Source organism: Sprattus sprattus (genome assembly GCF_963457725.1).
Source record: "Sprattus sprattus genome assembly, chromosome: 7".
Classification (NCBI taxonomy): Eukaryota; Metazoa; Chordata; class Actinopteri; order Clupeiformes; family Clupeidae; genus Sprattus; species Sprattus sprattus.
The window spans coordinates 32107952-32128760 of record NC_137926.1 but is presented as its reverse complement, the minus strand read 5'-3'; the positions used below and the strand labels follow the sequence as shown (position 1 = coordinate 32128760).

At 41.3% G+C, this 20809-nt stretch overlaps 1 protein-coding gene across 1 annotated transcript; it reads right to left on the bottom strand.

Annotated features, from left to right (window-relative positions):
- Positions 1-18465: 18465 nt before the first annotated feature.
- On the bottom strand, positions 18466-20724 carry LOC308368001 (dihydrofolate reductase; the record flags this gene model as incomplete). Its single annotated transcript, XM_080842034.1, has 6 exons — positions 18466-18541; positions 18722-18837; positions 19726-19852; positions 20118-20223; positions 20335-20384; positions 20645-20724. 6 exons carry the CDS (start codon positions 20722-20724, stop codon positions 18466-18468), a joined length of 555 nt encoding a protein of 184 aa, XP_080698160.1.
- Between the last annotated feature and the right edge of the window lie 85 nt (positions 20725-20809).

Sequence of the window (20809 nt, the reverse complement as noted above, 5' to 3'; positions counted from 1 at the left end):
ATTCCCCGGAAAACAACAAAACATTAGGTACACACAATACTACCTAATAGGCTGGCCTCCTCGCCGCGACTGCCGGACGTGGGTGGTACACCGACCAGTATTCGCCACCTGCAACTATGTAGTCTTAGCCTGGATACCAGCCTGAACTCCACCCACAACATTTTTGGTCTGGGAGATTCAGTCTGGAGTCGAGCTTGTTGGGAGGGATTCAAGCCCACCGAAAAGTGATCTGACCAATAAAATTGTAAGTGCGGGCTTTATACGTTGATGGACAGATATAGATAGAATAGCCTATACATCGGACAAAGATGGCGCCGTCTCGGGAGCTTAGTGGGACATATTTTATATGATTTAAGCTATCTACACAACTTTTTTTATGTCTACATTGACTCGGTTAGTTGTGTATACGCAAAACGAGTGTTGCCAAAGATTGTAGGTCTTAACTGAAGCACTCTAGACCATTATTGATCGGTTATGCTAACGCGTAGACAAAAAAAACATTGAAACAAATGGTAGCTTCTAGCCTTGAGTGCTAATTAAGTAACGTGAGCAGGCATATCTCAACAGATATTGACAGCGCATTCATTTTGAAAGAGGAACAGAGAAACGCGATCAAGGTATTTGCCGATTGAAAAGATGTTTTTGCCGTCCTTCCTACGGGATCAGGTAAAAGTTTAATCTATCAGATGGTAATAATACTACGTTGCTCTGATTGGTTCTAGGTATCCAATTCAGCAAAAGAGGAATTTTCTTTCCTGGTTCGTTGAAACACGCCCCATAATCACAGCCCAATGGTTCGGTCTCAGACTCATATTCTGACTAGAATTATGAGTATGACATCGTCAGGCTAATGTAGTCTAACGCACTAAGTCCAATTGTTATATTATGATTTCACGCGACGCATCACTCACCCACGTCCTGGCACGGCAGCCCTCGGCTTGGAGCTCAACCGTATCTCCTGTCCCTAACCTCCTGTTCTATACAAACAACCCATTATATTTAGTTTACTAATTAGGCTACTTCATGCAACACAGGTGTGTCGTGACGTTCAAGACAGTGGATGGAGAGGACTTCGCCCCCACATTGTATTCCATTCAAACGCCTGCTTACAAAACCCCCAAACGATAAAAATTTGTCGAACTCGACAACTTTCAACACGCAGCTTTGCGCTTAATTGAATATGATTGGGTTTTTAGCTGATACGCTGCTAAACCTCCTGGAAACCGGAGCTACAATATCCCAAACATAAAACATAAGAATCAGGTTAGATTTTTTTCTTAAAAAATAATAACATAAATGTCATTTTGTCTACCGGTCACAATCTAAATCAGAAATGTCAAATATTTAGACAGTTAAAAATATTAGGCGACATGAAGTTTAGGTTGAAGACTAAGAAGTTTAAGTCAGGTTGATTGTGCCATGATGTGCAAAGAAACAACCAAAAGTTCTCTCAGCGCAAAGAGTTGGTTCCTTTCTACAATTCTACGTTAAATATGAAGCTAAATAAAATGTATAAGGTGCCTTGGCAGGTAAGAACTAGTATTCAACTAGACGTAACTCAAAGCGTTACAAAATATGACCGCCGAACTGTTCAGTAGGTTTTGGCACAGAATGAGTCATGGTTGTCAGTGTGTTTGTGTGTTTTTATGTGTTTTGTGTGTGTAAATTGGTTTGTGCTTCATTTTTATGTATTAAAGGAATTATTTGTGATAGATTTTGATGATTTGGTTATGTAATGTTTTGTGTACTACTTTTTTGTGGATTTTTTTGGTTTTTCTTTTGCAATGTAGTTTGTTAAAACAGGTCACATAAAGTAAAGAAAAGTTGAATTGACCCAAACACAATATGTTGTTTTCAGAATTGTACTATCTATTTTAAACTGTTCACACACCCATCAAAAGCAGACATTCCTTTAAAATCTCTTATGTTTGGCCAATGGTAAATGTATGTATTGTCATTTGTTGTCAGGCCACCTTCAGGCCAGTTGGTGTACAGTCACATAAAAAAAAATTATTGTATGGCCCCCCATGGACAAAATTGCACGAAACTTGGCATGCATTCAGAGGGTCTCATAATGATCCACCACTTTCGATTTCGTGCACTTTCGACAATATATGTATATACGTTTTAAGTGACTGGAGTTGTGAAGAGTGCATAGTTTGAGGGTCTGCCACGCCCACACCCTTCAAACTTTGTAAAAGATTCTCATAACGTTTAATTCCCCATTGCTGAAGAGTAACCTGACCACGTTTGAAGGCATTACCATTCAGTGGAGGCTGGTGGTTTTTAAAGTGAGGGAGGAAGGACTGTGCGCCTGGTTGCCATTGGCCTGCTTATTCCGTTGGTGGCATAAGTATGTGAGATACAAGTTGTTTCAGGGTGTTTTTGTGACTACAGTACTACAAAATAGCAGGCAGGGATACAATTGATACAAAGCCACCAGTGTGGCACCATTGTACTTAAAAAGCTGGTGGACAGCATGTCTTTGGACTAGACAAGGCCAGAAGGAAAGGATGCAAAGCAAATTAGTCAAATCAGGCCTACTCTTGATTTGAAAAACTACATTCTAAATGTTGGGCCTACCATTTGGCCTTTTTTCCCCCTCAATTACTAAAGCTATTGGTTATTATTTGACTAATTTTCAGCTGCAATTGTTTTAAAGGCACCCAGTGCAACTTTATGTAAACATGAAGAACTGATAGAAAATCGTAAACAACAACAATCGCCGGTGGGGAGAAGCCATTTTTCCATTGACTGGAAGCCTGCTGTATTTATTGTAGGTTACAAAAAATAAAGAAAATGGCGGCGATTGTTGTTGTTATCGATTTTCTATCAGTTCTCACCACACAACGACGTCTCATCTTTGCTGCTTGAATGTCGGTATGTAATGGTATGGAGTTATTGAAACTTACTACGTGTAAAAAAGACTAGAAATTGAATGTTTATTTTTAAGCCTCGAAAGTTGCACTGGGTGCCTTTAAGAAAAATTAAGACACAAGACCAAAAGTGATGCATCATGCTCTGAATCATTCACTAACATCCTTTCCAAAATATTAACCCTATAGACCCCAGCAAAATTCTAGAATGCTGCTGCTCCTCCCTGAGAATTTTGAGAAAAGATGAGTATTTTTTATATACTGAAAATAATGAAGAATATCTCAAATTGAGTTGAAAATTGACAATTACAAGTTCATTTTATTTAAAAGATCAGAATCAGAACTTTTTAATGATATGGAACTCAATGGTTTTCATAGATTTGTTATTTGTCAGTAGGATTTCGAACAGTGAAAAAGTGCAAATATACATGGATTTAGTGTGAGTAGGGTATTTACATTCATTACATTTTCAATATTGAGATTTAATAAGCAGTTCCAATATAATTGTTTTTATCTATATATTATGTATTCTTATTATTTACCATAAAATCACATTTCACTTACAAAAACACCAACAAGAATCCCTGAACCATTTTCCTCAACCTACAACATTCCGTGAAATTCATGGAAGCACGGTCCCACCCTACATAGTGGAACAACACAAGTGGAGCACCCAAATGATGTTTCCACACATCTTCCACTATTTGCTTTCCTACCTCTTCTTTTACAGCTGATACAGCCCTTTTTCCTCCCTGTAAAACGCACAAGATCGTGCCCCACCTTCAGATTACAGGTAACCACCCTGTCAACTGTACCAGATGCAATGCCCTTTGCTCCTCGCATTCTGGAGCTAAAGCCATCGCATAGTTCATGAACCAGATTTATTTTAAAAGCTTTTAGGGACCATGGCTTGCGGTTCTTAGGGAGTGGTTTTTGCTGGAGTACCCACACAATGTATGCATTTATAATGGCAACATTGAGCATACCCCAAAACACATATTTCCACCATTTTCTGCTCCAGGTGATCCACTCCCCCCATTTTCCTGTTATAATTAATGATTACATTGGGAACATTTATCAATTCATCCTGCCTAAATTTTGTTCTGGGCTTCTGTGTGTCTTCCCCTGAGCAATTGGTGGACACCATGAACACATCCCTTTTGTCACGCCAGCGATAAACCATCACATTACCATCAGTGACCTTCCCACTCTCACCAACCATCAAGACATCTTCCAAAATGGTCTCAGGGAAACCCTTCATCGTTTTGCGGATGGTTCCACAATAGTATGTACCACATTGTAGTAAATTGTTAGCCAGGGGTAAGGAAGAAAAAAAATTATCGGCATAAACATGGTAGTTGCATCCCAGGTAGCCCCTCATGAGTCCCATGACAACTCTGTGGGCTAGTCCCCTCCCATTGGCCTCATCACCATCCTTCCCTGTGTAGACATGGAATGCCAAACAGTACCCTGTGGAGGAATCACAGAGGCACCATATTTCGATGCCCCATTTGACTGGCTTTTTTGGCATGTACTGTTTCCAGCGCAGCCGTCCATCCTATTTGAACATGGCCTCGTCAACCGAAAGTGATGTCCAGGGGATTAGAATTTTGGGGAAATTTTGCTGGAGAATTTGGATAAAAGGCCTGATTTTGTGTAATTTATCGTCATGGTCAATTTCTGATGCAGCTCTACATTGCATGAAGCAGCAAAGTTGTTCGAATCTGTTCCTAGACATTCTATTGGCTATGTAGGCAACCGGCAGACATTCATCAGTGCTCCAGAAATCAGTTAAAGATGGTAAATTGTGAACACCCATCAGAATGTTGATTCCCACAAAGGCTTTCATTTCTTCTTGAAATGTGTCATACCAGGTAGGAGGGGTGTTGTTTACGGCAGCATAGGTGTTAGTATTTGCTACCATGTCCCCAAAAAAAGCCACACCTAGCAGCTGCAGAAGCAGCTCAAGCGCTCCTGTTACGCTTGTTGTAGGACCAGGTTGGGTGTCACAGGGCTTAATGGTGGGAGCTGTCACCATTGCCGTCCATTCAGAGTCCAGTGGACCAGCTCCTCTCTCTCTGCCTCCTCCTCTCCCTCTGCGTCTTCCTCTGCCTTCTCCTCTCACTCTGCCTCCTCCTCTTATTCCTCCTCTCTCTCTGCCTCCTCCTCTTCTTCCTCCTCTCTCTCTGCCTACTGGTCTTCCACGGTCTTCTCCTCTCACTCTGCCTCCTCCTCTTCTTCCTCCTCTCCCTCTGCCTACTGGTCTTCCACGGTCTTCTCTCCCTCTCAGAGACAACACTGGCTGCTCTTTACATTCCTCTCCTTCATCTCCATCTTCCTCATTCTCCTCACTCGATTGAGCATCACTGCTGCTCCCACACACCAAATCCATCTAAAACAAAAAAGCACTAACAGGGAAAGGGCTTTCCATTTCGCTTTCTTTGTAGAAAGCAATCATTTTGCGAGAAGAGGTCAGTGTGACGGTGGTCAAATTGAGGACCTGACGAACTCTTTAAAAGCTTTCTTTATTTCTGTTTAGTCACAAAACAACACAGCACCGTTGTCAGGCAAACTCTTTCTATGTGTCATCCAAACAACATGTGTACTTTCCCAATACAATAGCCGAAGTAACTAATTCGACTGTAGAATCCAACACATTTCTGGTAAAATATATTGTTAGATACAACCCTCTACTGCACACAATCTGGTTTTTGATGGAAAAAAATACTGCAGGGCATTTCTTAGTTTATTTTGGGGTATTTTATTGATAAAATTCATTTTATTTATAGAATCACATGGAGAACCAGAACACTAGACAATTCCAACAAAGCAGTATAGCTATACAACTTTTAAACACTTTTCATACTGATATGTCAAACAGAACACTTTAAACACATTATAACATTATCAACTGAATTGTCCATCATGTAGACCAAAAATGTTAGTCTTATTCCATGTGAAATTTCACAAAGCAATTGCTTTGTGCAGTAAAACACAGGTGCACATTGCACTTTGTGCACAAAACTTTGGGTGTTCCTCTGCACCCAGGAACCCGGCATCTTCCCTTTTTCTCTGACATAATTGGCCAGTGAGAGGTTTTGTCCAAGCGGACATCTTGGTTGGGGATGGGAGCCGTTGGTCCCTGTCTGCTCTTCTTTTCCTCATATTGTTGTGCGATTCCACTGGGCCGGCCTCTTTTTTCCCCCTCTTTCTCAAATTTGCACAGACTCTGTGCCACCTGTGATTTGAAGGCATAAAGGGCCATGTGGTCACCTCTTGCCATCCCGCTCTCTATGCAATCCTGTCGATAGAGTAGCCAGCTTGTCACCACCACCAGGTCAATCACATGGAAGACAAGGCGGTGGTACCATTTCTTTGACCTGATATGTATGCGGTACAATGCAATCAAGGAATCAAGCAAATCAACACCCCCCATGTGTTGGTTGTATGTTGACACAACTGCAGGACATGCCACTTGGATTACTTTTTTTTGCCGTTTGTCCCATCGGTCAACCTGGGACATGGGCTGAGCTCCTTGATACGTACTGAGAAGGGTAACGGACCTGTTGTCGTACCATCTCACGGCATACAACTCAGTGGAGCCAACTAATGCCGTCTTTTCCTGGAAGGACCCACGGCCTGCCTTTTTCTGATCCTTCTCCTGCACCATAGAACTGCCTGGCAAGCGGTTTAGGCGCACCGTGCCTACACAATGGATGCCTTGCTGTGCCAACACATGCATTAGTTTGACGGAGGTAAACCAGTTGTCGAAAAACATCTTGAAATTTTGATGTCTTGGGATTGGTTCGGCTAAACGAAGCACCACATTGCCACTTGCCCCTATATCTGCCAATTCAGGTGGATGTATAGCTTTCCCCACATACACCTCCAAATTGTATGGAATGCCATTGGATCCACAAAGAACTAGAATTTTGTACCCCCACTTCTTTGGCTTACTGGGTAGGTACTGCTTAATTTGGCTTTTTCCTTTAAAAGGTACCATCTGCTCATCAACGCACAGCATCTCCTGCATTGGAATTTCTCTCAGCTTGGGCAGGATATGATCGAGGAGAGGGCGAATCTTGTACAGCTCATCAAAATTGGGCATCTCTCGTGTAGGGAGGCTATTGTTGTCATTGAAATGGAGAAATCTCTTGATGGTCTCCCACCGTGTGAGTGTGGGTGGCTGGGAGGCGGAAGAGGGACATATACATTACTGTACCAAGGAACTGTTCAAGCTCATGAACTGTAAGGTTAAGTGGCTTGGCTGGATTTTGTTGCACACTAAACAAGTTGGATTCTTGAATAATGGACTCTATCAAATCATCTGAGAAGAACCTCTTGAAGTAAGGAGACTGGATATCGCCAGATTGTTGGAGAATGCCTGTCCATTTGGGATATTCTGAAGAGGCAGGGGTATGTGATGTTTTCCATCTTGGGGTCTGGGTGGAATTGTTTCCTCCATGAGATGGATCATTTTCTGGATCATCCACACCATCCTCCATGGCCTCATCCACACCATCCTCCATGGCCTCATCCTCACCATCCTCAATGGCCTCATCCTCAACACCTTCAATGGCTATAGAAATGATAAAAACAGGAAATAACAAAATATGAATTCTCTAGCCTTGTATGCGTATGAAACGTAACTTTTGATGCTCCGTTGACACCTGGCAATCTATATTTAGGCTAATTTACTTGTTAACAAATAAGATAGCAGTCACAGTCAAAAGTTCACACCCTATTTTCCCACTTCTGCTCAAACCTGGTTCTGCATTCAGCTCCTCATCACTGGCATTGCTGTCTATCTCACTGTCCTCACTGTCAGCTGGTATTTCCCTAACATGCAGATCTATCCGCTTTCGTCCATAGAACACTTTTGTGTCCATTTTTCTGTCAAAATGTGTACAATCAGTTATTACAAATGATAAAGCCTTTAAATATACTAACTCCCACCATTTCCAGCTTGAAAATACATTACATGTGAGTGATAACTCAACCACACACAAAGAAAGCAATGATAAAAAGGACATCAACAAAATTACCCCCTTACCGCACAACGTTGCCTTAAGGCAACGAAAAGAAAAAGTGTATTTCTAAATAATTACAAAGTGAAAAACTTTCTTAAAACCTTCAAAAAAATCTTCTTTACACCTTCATGCATACTACAGTATTTTTTATTTAAAGTTTTTATCAAGTTTAATTCCATTAATCATGCAAATGATCTTACCTCTTTGTCATGCCATGTGCTCCATCGACTGCTGGTCAAGAAAGGAAGTCCCGCCTTCTAATGTTGCAATATACATGAACCCAAACCACACTGGATTTTAATTTGATGTCTAATCTAGCATTCTGATTGGTTTTGATAGTTTAAAGTGACATGCACAACATGTGGGGCTTGAAGAAACATTGTGTTGCCTGAGGGCAACGCTGTGCAGTAGAGAGTAGACATTAATATTAATGAGAGGGAGGCCAGCTATCATAGTTTGTTGTTGCTTTATCTTTTGCAAAAGGAGAGATAACACAATGGATTATACATAATTACAACATAGGAAAGTTTAACTATTATATATACAGTACTGTGCAAAAGTTTTAGGCAGGTGTGAAAAAATGCTATGAACTAAGAATGCTTTGAAAAATGAAGACAATAAATGTTTTTTTTTTATCCATTTATATGGTAAGACTGAGCACAGCAACAAGACACAACGTAGTTATACTGCATCAGCAGGGTCTCTCCCAGACAAAGATTTCAAAGCAGACAGGGGTTTCAAAATGTGCAGTTCAAGCTCTTTTGAAGAAGACGTTGAGGATCGTAGACGCAGTGGTCAGCCAAGGAAACTTAATGCAGCTGATGAAAAACACATCAAGCTTATTTACCTTCGAAATCGGACGATTTCAAGCAGTGGCATCAGCTCAGAACTGGAAGAAACCAGTGGTACCCAGGTACAGACATTTACTGTCCAGGGAAGTCTGGCCAGAAGTGGTCTTCATGGAAGAGTTGCAGCCAAAAAGCTCTACCCCGACAAGGAAACAAGGCCAAGTGACTGAACTAAGCACGAAAACATAGAAACTGGGGTGCAGAAACATGGCAGAAGGTGCTCTGGACTGATGAGTCAAAATTAGAAATATTTGGCTGTAGAAGAAGGCAGTTTGTTCGCCGAAGGGCTGGAGAGAGGTACAATAATGAGAGTCTGCAGGCAACAGTGAAGCATGGTTGAGGTTCCTTTCCAGTTTGGGGCTGCATTTCTGCAAGTGGAGTTGGAGATTTGGTCAGGATGAATGGTGTCCTCAATGCTGAGAAATACAGGCAGATACTAATCCATCATGCAATACCATCAGGGAGGCGTATGATTGGCACCAAATGTATTCTGCAGCAGGAACATAACCCCAAACATACAGCCAATGTCATTAACAACTATCTTCAGCTTAAAGAAGAACAGAAAGTCCTGCAAATGATGGTATGACCCCCACAGAGCCCTGATCTCTACATCATCAAGTCTGTCTGGGTTTACATGAAGAGACAGAAGAATTTTAGGAAGCCTACATCCACAGAAGATCTGTGGTTAGTTCTCCAAGATGCTAGAACAATTTACCAGCCGAATTCCTTCAAAAACTGTACGCAAGTGTATCTGGAATTGATGCTATTTTGAAGGCAAAGGCTGGTCACACCAAATATTGATTTAATTTAGAATTTTCTTCTGTTCCTTCACTGCATTTTGTTAATTTATGAAGAATTGATGAAAATAAACTGTTAACACTTCCATTTTTGAAAGCATTCTTAGTTTACAGCATTTTTTCACACCTGCCTAAAACTTTTGCACAGTACTGTATATACGCCTAATGTGTGTGTGTGTGAGTAAATAGCGTGCACTAGGGCCCTTGATAATAGCATGCACGAGGACCTGTTGTAACTACTACCCTTCCCACCCCCCCACCCCCCACCGCTGAAGTGTCCTCTTTTTCACCAACTCAAATCTGGTCACCCTAGGTGGTATCATCAAGTGATTTTCGAGATGACATTTGTGGATGTCCTATTACGACCCTGATTTTTCACTAAGAGACAAAGAAACCATTGGTCACACCCCCGATTCCCTTGCCTACATCTTACAAGTCGTATCTGCTTCAATGGCACATATGCTTTGGCAAAACAAATTGGCTTATATAAATGACAAAATATCCCATATCCTTTTCTAAAGGTAAATACATCTCTATGTCTGAATGGCCTTGAATGGTTAGTATGGTGATCACGCTTACATAATATAGGACTGCTGGCTTGAGACTCAAGGACCATAGCATCCAGCTCCTTTCGGACCTATGATGATCAAAAGGACAAAACACATGTTAACCAGTCCTGAACATGCCTATAAGATACATCCTCTCAACAGAGTTTCTATTTACTTCTGTCTGACCTTTTCTGCCTCAATTGCCCTCCTCAACTTTGGCCGTCTGATCTTCATCAGGCCTGCCACTCTAAGCTCCTCTCTCTTCCTCTCCCGTTCCTCCTGAAGCAGAGCTCTTTCCTGCTCCTGTGCTTCATTCTCCTTCTCTAATTGGGCCAGTTGATCCTGGAATAATAATAATAATGAATAATAAACTTCATCCTCATCCTCCGCTACCGTACTGCAGCATAAGAGACGTAGAGCTTTCTTCAAGAGTGGCATTTCCTTCACCTTGTTAAGAGAGACTGAACACAAACTAGAACCTGGGAGGCAATCCCTCCATTCAAATGATACAGTCATAATAGGTTGTCATGGAGATACCTCTATAGCATCGTCAGTAATTCATATTTGTGTGATGGCTAGAACCATAGAATAATTATTTCTAAACCTGATTATTCAAATCCTTGATTGTGATTGGCTAAAAGCCGTTATAAAATCCAGCATTACCTTACAATTTGACCTGATTACATTCCATATTACTGCGCAGCGAATGGCAAGGCATTCATATAGCGCATTTCATACCCAGTGTTCCATCTGGCTGTTGCGTTGCTTCAAGGGTTGCGTGGCAATGATTTATTTAGGAACTATAATTTTTAGTGGCGGAAGAATGACGGTTTATCATTAAACTATTGTTTCTTAAATTGAATTGTCTTTATTTATGAAACCATATCAAATATGTGTAGTAACAGGTTTAGAAAAGCAATAAGCCCCGCGAGTCCGTGCTTTGCGCTGATTTTAGAACAGGTAAGGGGGTTTAACGGCACTCCGCTTCGCGTCGTGCCTAACAACTCCCTTACCTGTTCTAAAATCAGCGCAAAGCACGGCCTCTTGGGGCTTATTGCTTAAATAATGTCTATGGCTAGAACTAGTTCAAGTTCAAGTTTATTATCATACTAGTGCAGTGCCCGTAGGAATTATGCATTCTGTAGTGTTAGCAGACGTAGGTGTAGGCTAGCTGTTGTTCAGTGCAGAACTGGGAGGATAACATGACGACGTGGCCCGACATACCATACAGCGAGAATTGCGCGTATTTCGTGGACTCCATAGCAACAGATGGGAAAGCAATGTACAATCTGAAAGCCTCCGAGGTTTATCAATATAAGCTACCATTTGTAGCGGCCACTCTTGCGTTGTGATTTTGATTGGCACCCAGCCGTTTATTCATACACTCTGACAGGTTTAATGAACACAGAGCAAAGGCGATCACACACAGTATCTTCCAAATGACAGCCTCTCCCAGCCAGGGTAAATGCAGACTGAGGTTTATAATATTGCAATAATGAGAAAACAAAGTCTACACACGAATTACAACAGATACATCGGGACACATCTGAAAACCTCTCATTGCGTCAGTAGATGCATGAACGCATGGTCACTGGTCTAGGCTTACCATCAACATTGAACAGAACGCTAACTCTTATACAAATACATCAAACTACAATATACTACTTAACATGGTAATGAGAGTTGGTTAATTGCGAGGCCCATACGCATCAACTTTGAAACTTAATATAAAGAAGCTTAAAAATAAACGAAAGGAAATCAATCACTGTCTTTAGATTATAAAGAAGCTTAAAAATAAACGAATAGATAAAATCAATCACTGTCTTAAGATTACCTGAGCAAAAGTCTGTATCTGTTCACCAAGAAGAATTTGAATGCGGACCTCACCTCCTCTATCCAACGGTATTCTGAACTTTGAGTGAAGGCAGGATAGTTTAATAACGCTGCGCGTTTGATTGTGACGTCACTACCCATAGTGCCGACGGGACGGGAGACGATAACCCATTGTTTCCTACGGGAAACGGTAAAATACAAATATCTCGAAAACTATAAATTCAAAAATCTTCAAAATCAAGGATGCACAGGTTCATGACATGCGTAAGCTACATGCGAAATCTCATAACTAACGGAACTACCGTCAGTGAGGAACGCCCTAGACAGACAGACAGACACACAGAGTTCCTGGATTTGTAGGCTAGCTGTTGTTCAGTGCAGAACTGGGAGGATAACATGACAACGTGGCCCGACATAACTTACAGCGAGAATTGCGCGTATTTCGTGGACTCCTTAGCAACAGATGGGAAAACAATGTACATTCTGAAAGCCTCCGAGGCTTATCAATATAAGCTACCATTTGTAGCGGCCACTCTTGCGTTGTGATTTTGATTGGCACCCAGCCGTTTATTCATACACTCTGACAGGTTTAATGAACACAGAGCAAAGGCGATCACACACAGTATCTTCCAAATGACAGCCTCTCCCAGCCAGGGTAAATGCAGACTGAGGTTTATAATATTGCAATAATGAGAAAACAAAGTCTACACACGAATTACAACAGATACATCGGGACACATCTGAAAACCTCTCATTGCGTCAGTAGATGCATGAACGCATGGTCACTGGTCTAGGCTTACCATCAACATTGAATAGAACGCTAACTCTTATACAAATACATCAAACTACAATATACTACTTAACATGGTAATGAGAGTTGGTTAATTGCGAGGCCCATACGCATCAACTTTGAAACTTAATATAAAGAAGCTTAAAAATAAACGAAACGAAATCAATCACTGTCTTTAGATTATAAAGAAGCTTAAAAATAAACGAATAGATAAAATCAATCACTGTCTTAAGATAACCTGAGCAAAAGTCTGTATCTGTTCACCAAGAAGAATTTGAATGCGGACCTCCATATCATATCCAACGCTATTCTGAACTTTGAGTGAAGGCAGGAGAGTTTAATAACGCTACGCGTTTGATTGTGACGTCACTACCCATAGTGCCGACGGGACGGGAGACGATAACCCATTGTTTCCTACGGGAAACGGTAAAATACAAATATCTCGAAAACTATAAATTCAAAAATCTTCAAAATCAAGGATGCACAGGTTCATGACATGCGTAAGCTACATGCGAAATCTCATAACTAACGGAACTACCGTCAGTGAGGAACGCCCTAGACAGACAGACACACAGAGTTCCTGGATTTATAGATAGATACTCATAAACAGCATTTATCAGTAACGAAATTCTTTTTAGCTCAATGGCCGTTCAGAGGAGGACACTGAGCAACGGCAGCCATATCTCAGGCGCCGACGTCTAGCTAGCAGCAACATGGCAGCGAAAAGGGTCAAAATAAAAGTCTGCTTCAAGATTGTGTTTGACAAATGTTTCAACGTTTTACATGGCATATGCAGGGCCGGACCAGTTCTACAGTTCTAAAATAATCAAAACAAATAAACAACTAAACCTAACAAACAATAATACGAAAAACCTACAATAAAATGATATATATGCAACATTTTCTTTCAATTAAAATTATATATTATTTCGTTTTTAAGCATTTTGGTGTATAATTACAGGCTGACATACTTTTTTCATTCTATGATAGGCATAGCTCTTGATTAGTTGAATCATTACAAAAATTGCCTGATGACAGTTTCAACTGCATGGCAATAACGAATGTCGACTGGCTGGCTAATGTTAGCTGCGTTTATCTCAAACGACGTTAGCTGCGCCTCAAACGACGACACCAAAAAAAATGGTTTTGGCGAGCACTTCTTCTTTTGTGTTTGAAACATCATTTGCCAGTTTTGAGGAAATGCATCCACAGTGCATATTTCACTTCCTGCAACCCCAATCCCATGATGCCTTGTTAAAACCACAACACCAGAGAGTGCTGGTTGGGGCCTGTGTGGTGTGGGAAGTGGCTGGCCACTGAGGCCAGTTCTCAGTGTTGCATCTTTTAAAATTACTGACCTTACATCGACTCCCCAAGGATCTTGACCACTGCTTCCTTTACCTTGACCGAGGAGGAGCCAGCTTACTTTACAGTTTTTTACGATTGCTAAAACACATTTCTTGGAACAGTCACCCATTTTCTCAAAACTGTAAACTCAAAACCTCATCTTCAAGCACTATTTACAAAACCTCATCTTTTGAGGAAACGAAGCTAAATAGTAGTAGCTAAAAATGTATCAGAAATTACTACTCTGCTTTGCTCTAATTTTAGTTGGTTCTTTCTTTTCCTTGTACCCCTATAGTACTGTACCCTGCATCTCACTACTCACCACTCACTCTTGTTCTTTGTTGATATGAACCTGCAACCAGTCAAAATCTATTGAGCAATCAGTACTGTTACTGTAGCAAATAGAAAGCACAATGATCAGGGCCATACAACTTGTTTATTGTACATTATACAGCCTACAATGCACTGTAGGCCTACTACAGTATACACTACTACAGTAAAAGGGACAAAAATCAAAGGAGTCAACATGTCATCAATGTGCTTCTTCTTGTCTTTGGGCTGGGTCAGGCCAGTGCACTTTGTCGACATCACAAGCAATATTTTCTCTCCTGAGGCAACGGCAACTTGTGTGCCGTATCCAGTCCTACTTCCCTCATTGTCAGTCCATGGATTATAATGGACTAATTTCATCAGATATTTCCACTCTTTGTCTTCTTCTTCCTCTTTGTCCTCCTCTTCCTCTTTTTTGCCCTCTTCCCCTTCCTCCTCTTCGCCCACCTCGCATACGCACTCGTCCTCTCACATTGTTTCTTCTATCGATTCTCAGACTTTCTCCTTCCCACCTTCAACAACCTGTTTGCTCTCTAAACTGGCTTATATTGGTTGTGTCACATCATTTGATACAAGTGAAATCAGTTTTGAGTGGTTGTGTTTAATCAATGGCAACTGAGAAATATGTTCAGCCAATGGGTTTTAGTGTTTTAGCAATCGTAAAAAAAACTGTAATTTGTGAAGGCAAGCACTTTTGAACAAAGTGTGTCATTACAAAACGTAATGCGCCCATGCTGAAGTTGTTCAGGGCGACAGTGATACAGTAGGTAGAGAAGCCGTTTAGTAATCAGAAGGTTGCTAGTTCGATTCCCTGTTGACGTGTCCTTTAGCAAGACACTGAACTCCCTAATTGCACCTGATGTGCAGTGTGCCATCAGTGAAAATGTGTATACAGCCTTGTAATTCGCTGTGGATAATGCGTCTGCTAAATGAATAAATGTAAAATGTAAGGTTAACTAGCAATATTACATGCATGACATTAAGATCCATTCGCTAAAGTTTACAATACAATCAAAATGGCATTTTTCTGTTCTTCTTCTTTTCTTCTCTTTTGTTTTGCGCTTTGGATGGCTTTTGCCTCTTCATAGTTCATAGCTTCGACACACACTCCACCCATATTCATCAAAGCGCTAGCATGTTCTGGCAACACCAAGGTGGTAACCCTACCTCTTTCAATTTTTGGCAAATTTTTCCCTTAATTCATTTTTTAATGTCAAAATATTGGTTGGAGATATAGAAGGGGTCGCTAAAATCTCTACCCAGCAAAGATAAAAATGATAATATTTACTGTATATATATTTTAGATTTTGCTTGGTGCAGTTTTTGACGTCCCCCTATGGGTGGCGCTATAGGCAGCTGCCATGTCACCTATAGAAAGGACCTCCCATGGCTGGTGTGATGCTAACTAGTCTAGATAAATACAGTGCATACTGCATCTGTGAATTTTGTCATTTTAGCAGATTCATCTTGCAAATAACCATGAGATGGTAGGCTACACAACATTACGTCTTTTGTTGTGTACTGTAATTAATTTCTCTATTACAGTAAATCAATAATAGAAATTTGCATTTCGCACCAGGCCACACAGCTGATAAAAGAGTTGTACACTGAAGCATTTATATTGCTTGTGAGTCATAGAACATCCTATACGTTACTGAATAAAATGCGCCTATGGATTGTAGTATGAATAGGCTAAAATGAATGAAAAAACGAAAATTCCTTTAAAAAAAAAGTCCTTTTTTCAGCCTACAGCTCCACAGATGGTATTAAAGAGAAGCAAAAACATAACAATTACTCTTTACATTTGGAACCTTTGACTCCATATTAGTTAGGAAGATATAGGGGAGGGCACTGTATATAGTCGAAGACTGTAAGCATACTGTATGTGACTCAGCTGGGGCTTAACATGCCCTGGTATCTGCAAAAGTGATTCAGAATCATAAATAGGATTATTGCCAAGTAGGTTGTCACATACACAGAATTTGTCTTGATAATGTGGTACAAATGGGTTGAATGCACAAATGGGGACAAGACAAGAAAAAGAAATTCCACAAAAGAAATATAAATATAGACAAATAAAGAATAACAATCTGCATATTTGTTTTTGTAGATGAAGCTAAATTTGTATAAATATGAATTTAAAAAGAGAATCTTGGAAATGTGCAACAGTGCAAGGTTGCGCCAATATGGAACACTGAATAGCTGTCCATGGGATTAAACAGGAGTTTGTGCGTATTGTTGATAAGACTGACTGCTGTCGGTAAAAAACTGTTCTATGGCGTGAGGTTTTGGTCCTGATGGACTGCAGTCTCTTCCAGAGGGGAGTTTTTCCAAAAGACCTGACCAGGGTGGGAGGGGTTATAATCTTCCCTACTCACTTTAGGGCCCAGTGGCATGCAGGTCCTGGAGTGATGGGTAAAAAAGCCCAAGCTACCACTGCAGCTGAAAAAAGCGAGCTTGTAAACCGTGGCGATTTGGTCTCATGAGTCTATGGACTTTTAAGATTAAAAATCTATATCACAGTGTACTTGTAAATGGATTGATATTTAATCTATATCACAGTGTACTTGTAAATGGATTGATATTTTATGTATTTGTTTTAGTTATCTGAGATGACTGTCTGTGCCATAGAAAGCAAGCCCAAAACAGTCCCAGGAAATCTTACCCACCTACACCCCCTAGTGGACAAATACAAGCCCTACAGGATAACCTTGAATAGTCACGATTACGCAAGTGGTAAGAGTGCAGGGTTCCATGTGTTTGCAAAGGTGGGCCCTGACCCCATCATGGCTCTCAGTTGCTTTGACTGTATTCACGCATATAAGCGATATAAAACAGTCTGTTCCTGTAGCTTAACTAGTATACCGTGGCTAAATATTGTTGATCACGGTTCATAGGTTACTTAGTAAAGCTCAGGACTTCGATTCAAAGGATTTCAAAGACCGGATATTATTTTGTTCCCTTTGAACAATTCACATGCGTTATAGGAAACAGTGTGCACCCTTCTTAGGCAGAGCTCTCTCCCTTGCCCCTTGCCCTCCAATGACTCTGGCTGGCCTGTTATCCTTTGATTGATCAGAGAAGACTCTGCGTTCCCATGGCCCTGCAGAAACAGAAGCAGCATTTCTTGTCGGAGCCATGACGCTCATCCGCTAGTGTAACCTGTGACTCAGCCGCTGACCGATGTCCAAAGTATCAGTAATTACTTCCTGGTTGGAGCTTAAAAAAGGATCTCCAATTTTGCCTGGAGGTCTCTGGCCACTGCTTCCCCTACCCTCTAGCACCCTTTTGGGATTTTCTTGTGGCTTACATGACACTCCTCTTATTGCTTTACACTTTTATTTTCTAAATCCCAAATGTACACTGACTTTCCTTAACCTCAGTTAAGTTTACTCTTTTTAATAAATATATTTGGGTTATTTCAATCCATGTGTGGCCTCCCCATTCAATGTAACCGTACCCCTGTGCCAGGAATTTGTAACAACGCCTTTTTCCAGAATCTGTCACATGCTGGCTGGCCTCGGCACATGTTTGTGCCACGCCTCCCCGCTGAAAATGGGGCTCCTGGTGACGGTACAGTAGGGGTAGCTCTGATGACTAAGTACAGTGGCGTCACTGGAGATGCGGTCGTGCCCAGTCCTTTGTGGTCACTTGGGAGTGTTGTGTAATCGCTGCGAGACCAACCCGAGCAGCAGTGATGCTGATGATGTAAGCTATGAATCATGTGCTGGCGTAAGGCTTGAATCATTTCATCTGACAGATGAGACGACTGATGACTGACGCCTCTGCTCTCTGTGCATGTATTATAATAACTTTGTTCGTTTATTTTGGAATGAATAGAAATCATTTTCTGCCTAAAACATATAAATACAAAGACCATCTGATACGAATGTACAATTTGTGATTTTTTTTTATTTCATTTGGTCCCTCAAGGTGGTAGTTGTCAACCACACAGGCAGTATTCACCAAGAGTTCCTGCAGTGGTTCATACAGTGGCGTTTCACAGGACTGATCACATCCAGGTCACTGCTTTTCATTTGTTGTCCATTGCCCTCCAGGCTGCAGGTCAGGTCTTCTTGAAAACCTGGAACTGAAACTTCACACCATTCTCCTCTTGAATTCCATGTGGCACACCAAGAAATCTGATGTTGAAACACAAGGGGGAGTGCAACTTTAGTCCTACTCAGGGTTAGAGTACAGACTATTGTATAGGATCAATGATCTAGATTGATAAATTGATCATAATTAATCTAAGGAGGACAACATCATCTAATGAATTGCTACTGAAATTCTGTACCCTCTCTATATTTGAAATGCCATACCTGTCTTGCTTCCTATACACACTGCAGTCAAAATGGGGGAAGAACACGTCACAGTCAAACTCTGCCATGATGTCTGTGAGGTAGACCATGTCACACCAGGGGTGCTCTAGGGCTTCCTGTTCAGAAATAAAAAGAAAATACCCTAATGAACACCCAGTAGTCAAAGTGCTAATGTAGAAAAATACCATGCCTGATGCCTCAGGCCAAAGGTGTAATACATCTACATAGTATCCGGTCTTTGAAATGATGTTCCCTGTCCTTCAAACAAGCAATGACTCTGATAGTATCCAGTCCTGTGCTCTACTGAGTAACCTATGAACCGTGATCAACAATATTTAGCCACATTTTTTATTACCCCCTTGGTTACTAGTTAAGCTACAGGAACAGTCTGTTTTATATGGCTTATATGCGTGAATACAGGCAAAGCAACTGAGAGCCATTATGGGGTCAGGGCCCACCTCTGCAAACACATGGAACCCTGCACTCTTATTACCACTCCGACCACTCCATTATAGCAAGCAGCTAGCATCAGAGGATGTATGTACAGATATTGAGACTGACCCATGCTATGACACAGGAAACAAAGAAAACAACATCATACAAGGAAATATGAACGTGCATTTGAGAAAAAACACCACACCACTGAATGCTCAAACGTACCTACGCACAAGAACAACAATTCATTTTTAGTGTTCCAGATAACTTGGTACGGTGCAGAATGGAAGCGACTGGATTTTCACTAGAGAGAACATTTTCAAGATTTTGCCAAGGGAGCCTAAAGGGTACGTTTTCACCACCACAGACATGCTGTTTGGGTTATTAAAAGGTCCTTAGATCTCCTAAAGTCATTTTGGTCACCCCCTTCCTAACACTTCTGTCCCCTGCCCTGGCCAGCAGGTTTTATCCCAGTCTGGGACATTACACCACCTCCATTACACCACCTCCATTTTTTGTTTGAAGTGAGAAAAATGACTCTGTAAATAAACACTGACTATAACCCTCACCCTGTAGACAGAGGGTCCTCCCAAGATCCAGATGGTCTCCACCAGATCGGCCAGAGCACCCTGGGAGGCCTGCTGCACGGCACTGGGGAAGTCACAGCACAGGTAGTGTGCTTTCTCTGGCGTCGAGCTGCACAAACCAACAGAAAAACAATGGCAACTCACAACCTGAAGGTTAAGTTGAATCGACTGAACTGGCACAAATTGTGGGCTTTTCTATAGCACTGTTGGCTACACACTACTAAATGCTTCCTCTCCCATTGTTTTGAGATATACTGTGTATTTCACTCTCTCATAATGACAAATGCATGCCTTACTGCCTTTGTAATGCAATGAGAGCAAAGAACCGCTAATCTTTAATATATTTGTTGATCCCCATTGACCATCGACCTCACCTTAGTACCCGGCTCAGAACCACATGAATGGTGTTGGGAATGGGGAACACAGCCTCTGGACAGGAGAACCAGCACACTCTCCCCCAAACCAACACATTCTTTTTCCCTGTAACCCGAAAATGTTGTACTCAGTTTAACTGTTTTGTTAGCTCTTTTGACACTGTCCCACAAATCTAAGCAAATTAAGTTTTTGGATCTGGATAACAATTCCCAGTACCTGGTGTGGATACAGTTGATATAGTGTCCAATAAAAACTGAAATTCTTTCCTAGGGAAGGAGGAGGGAGGAGCCAATGATCGATTAATGCATTATTATTAACCAAGCACGAGCTCTAAAGGTCACACAGTTACAACTATTCTATTCTATTGCATATTTGAGCACATAATGCTGCATTTGACTCAAACAAATGATTGATGGTTAAACTGTACACTACCGATATTAACCAGTAGGCATATGCTACTTTATCAACAAGCTGAATAATCACATCCTCTTCCTGACAGCTCCCAAAGTATGAATATGCGTCTTACGGTAAATCCCACGGAAGGTGTCCGTCCTTCCCTATACCCATGTCACTGCATGCTGCAGCTATCAGCCGTACGGGTTTCATCTGAATTTGTAATGTGTTGCTCTCGTCTTCGTCACCTACATATCTCGCCTCTACGCCCTCTTTGGAAGTAGCCTACGATTGGTTG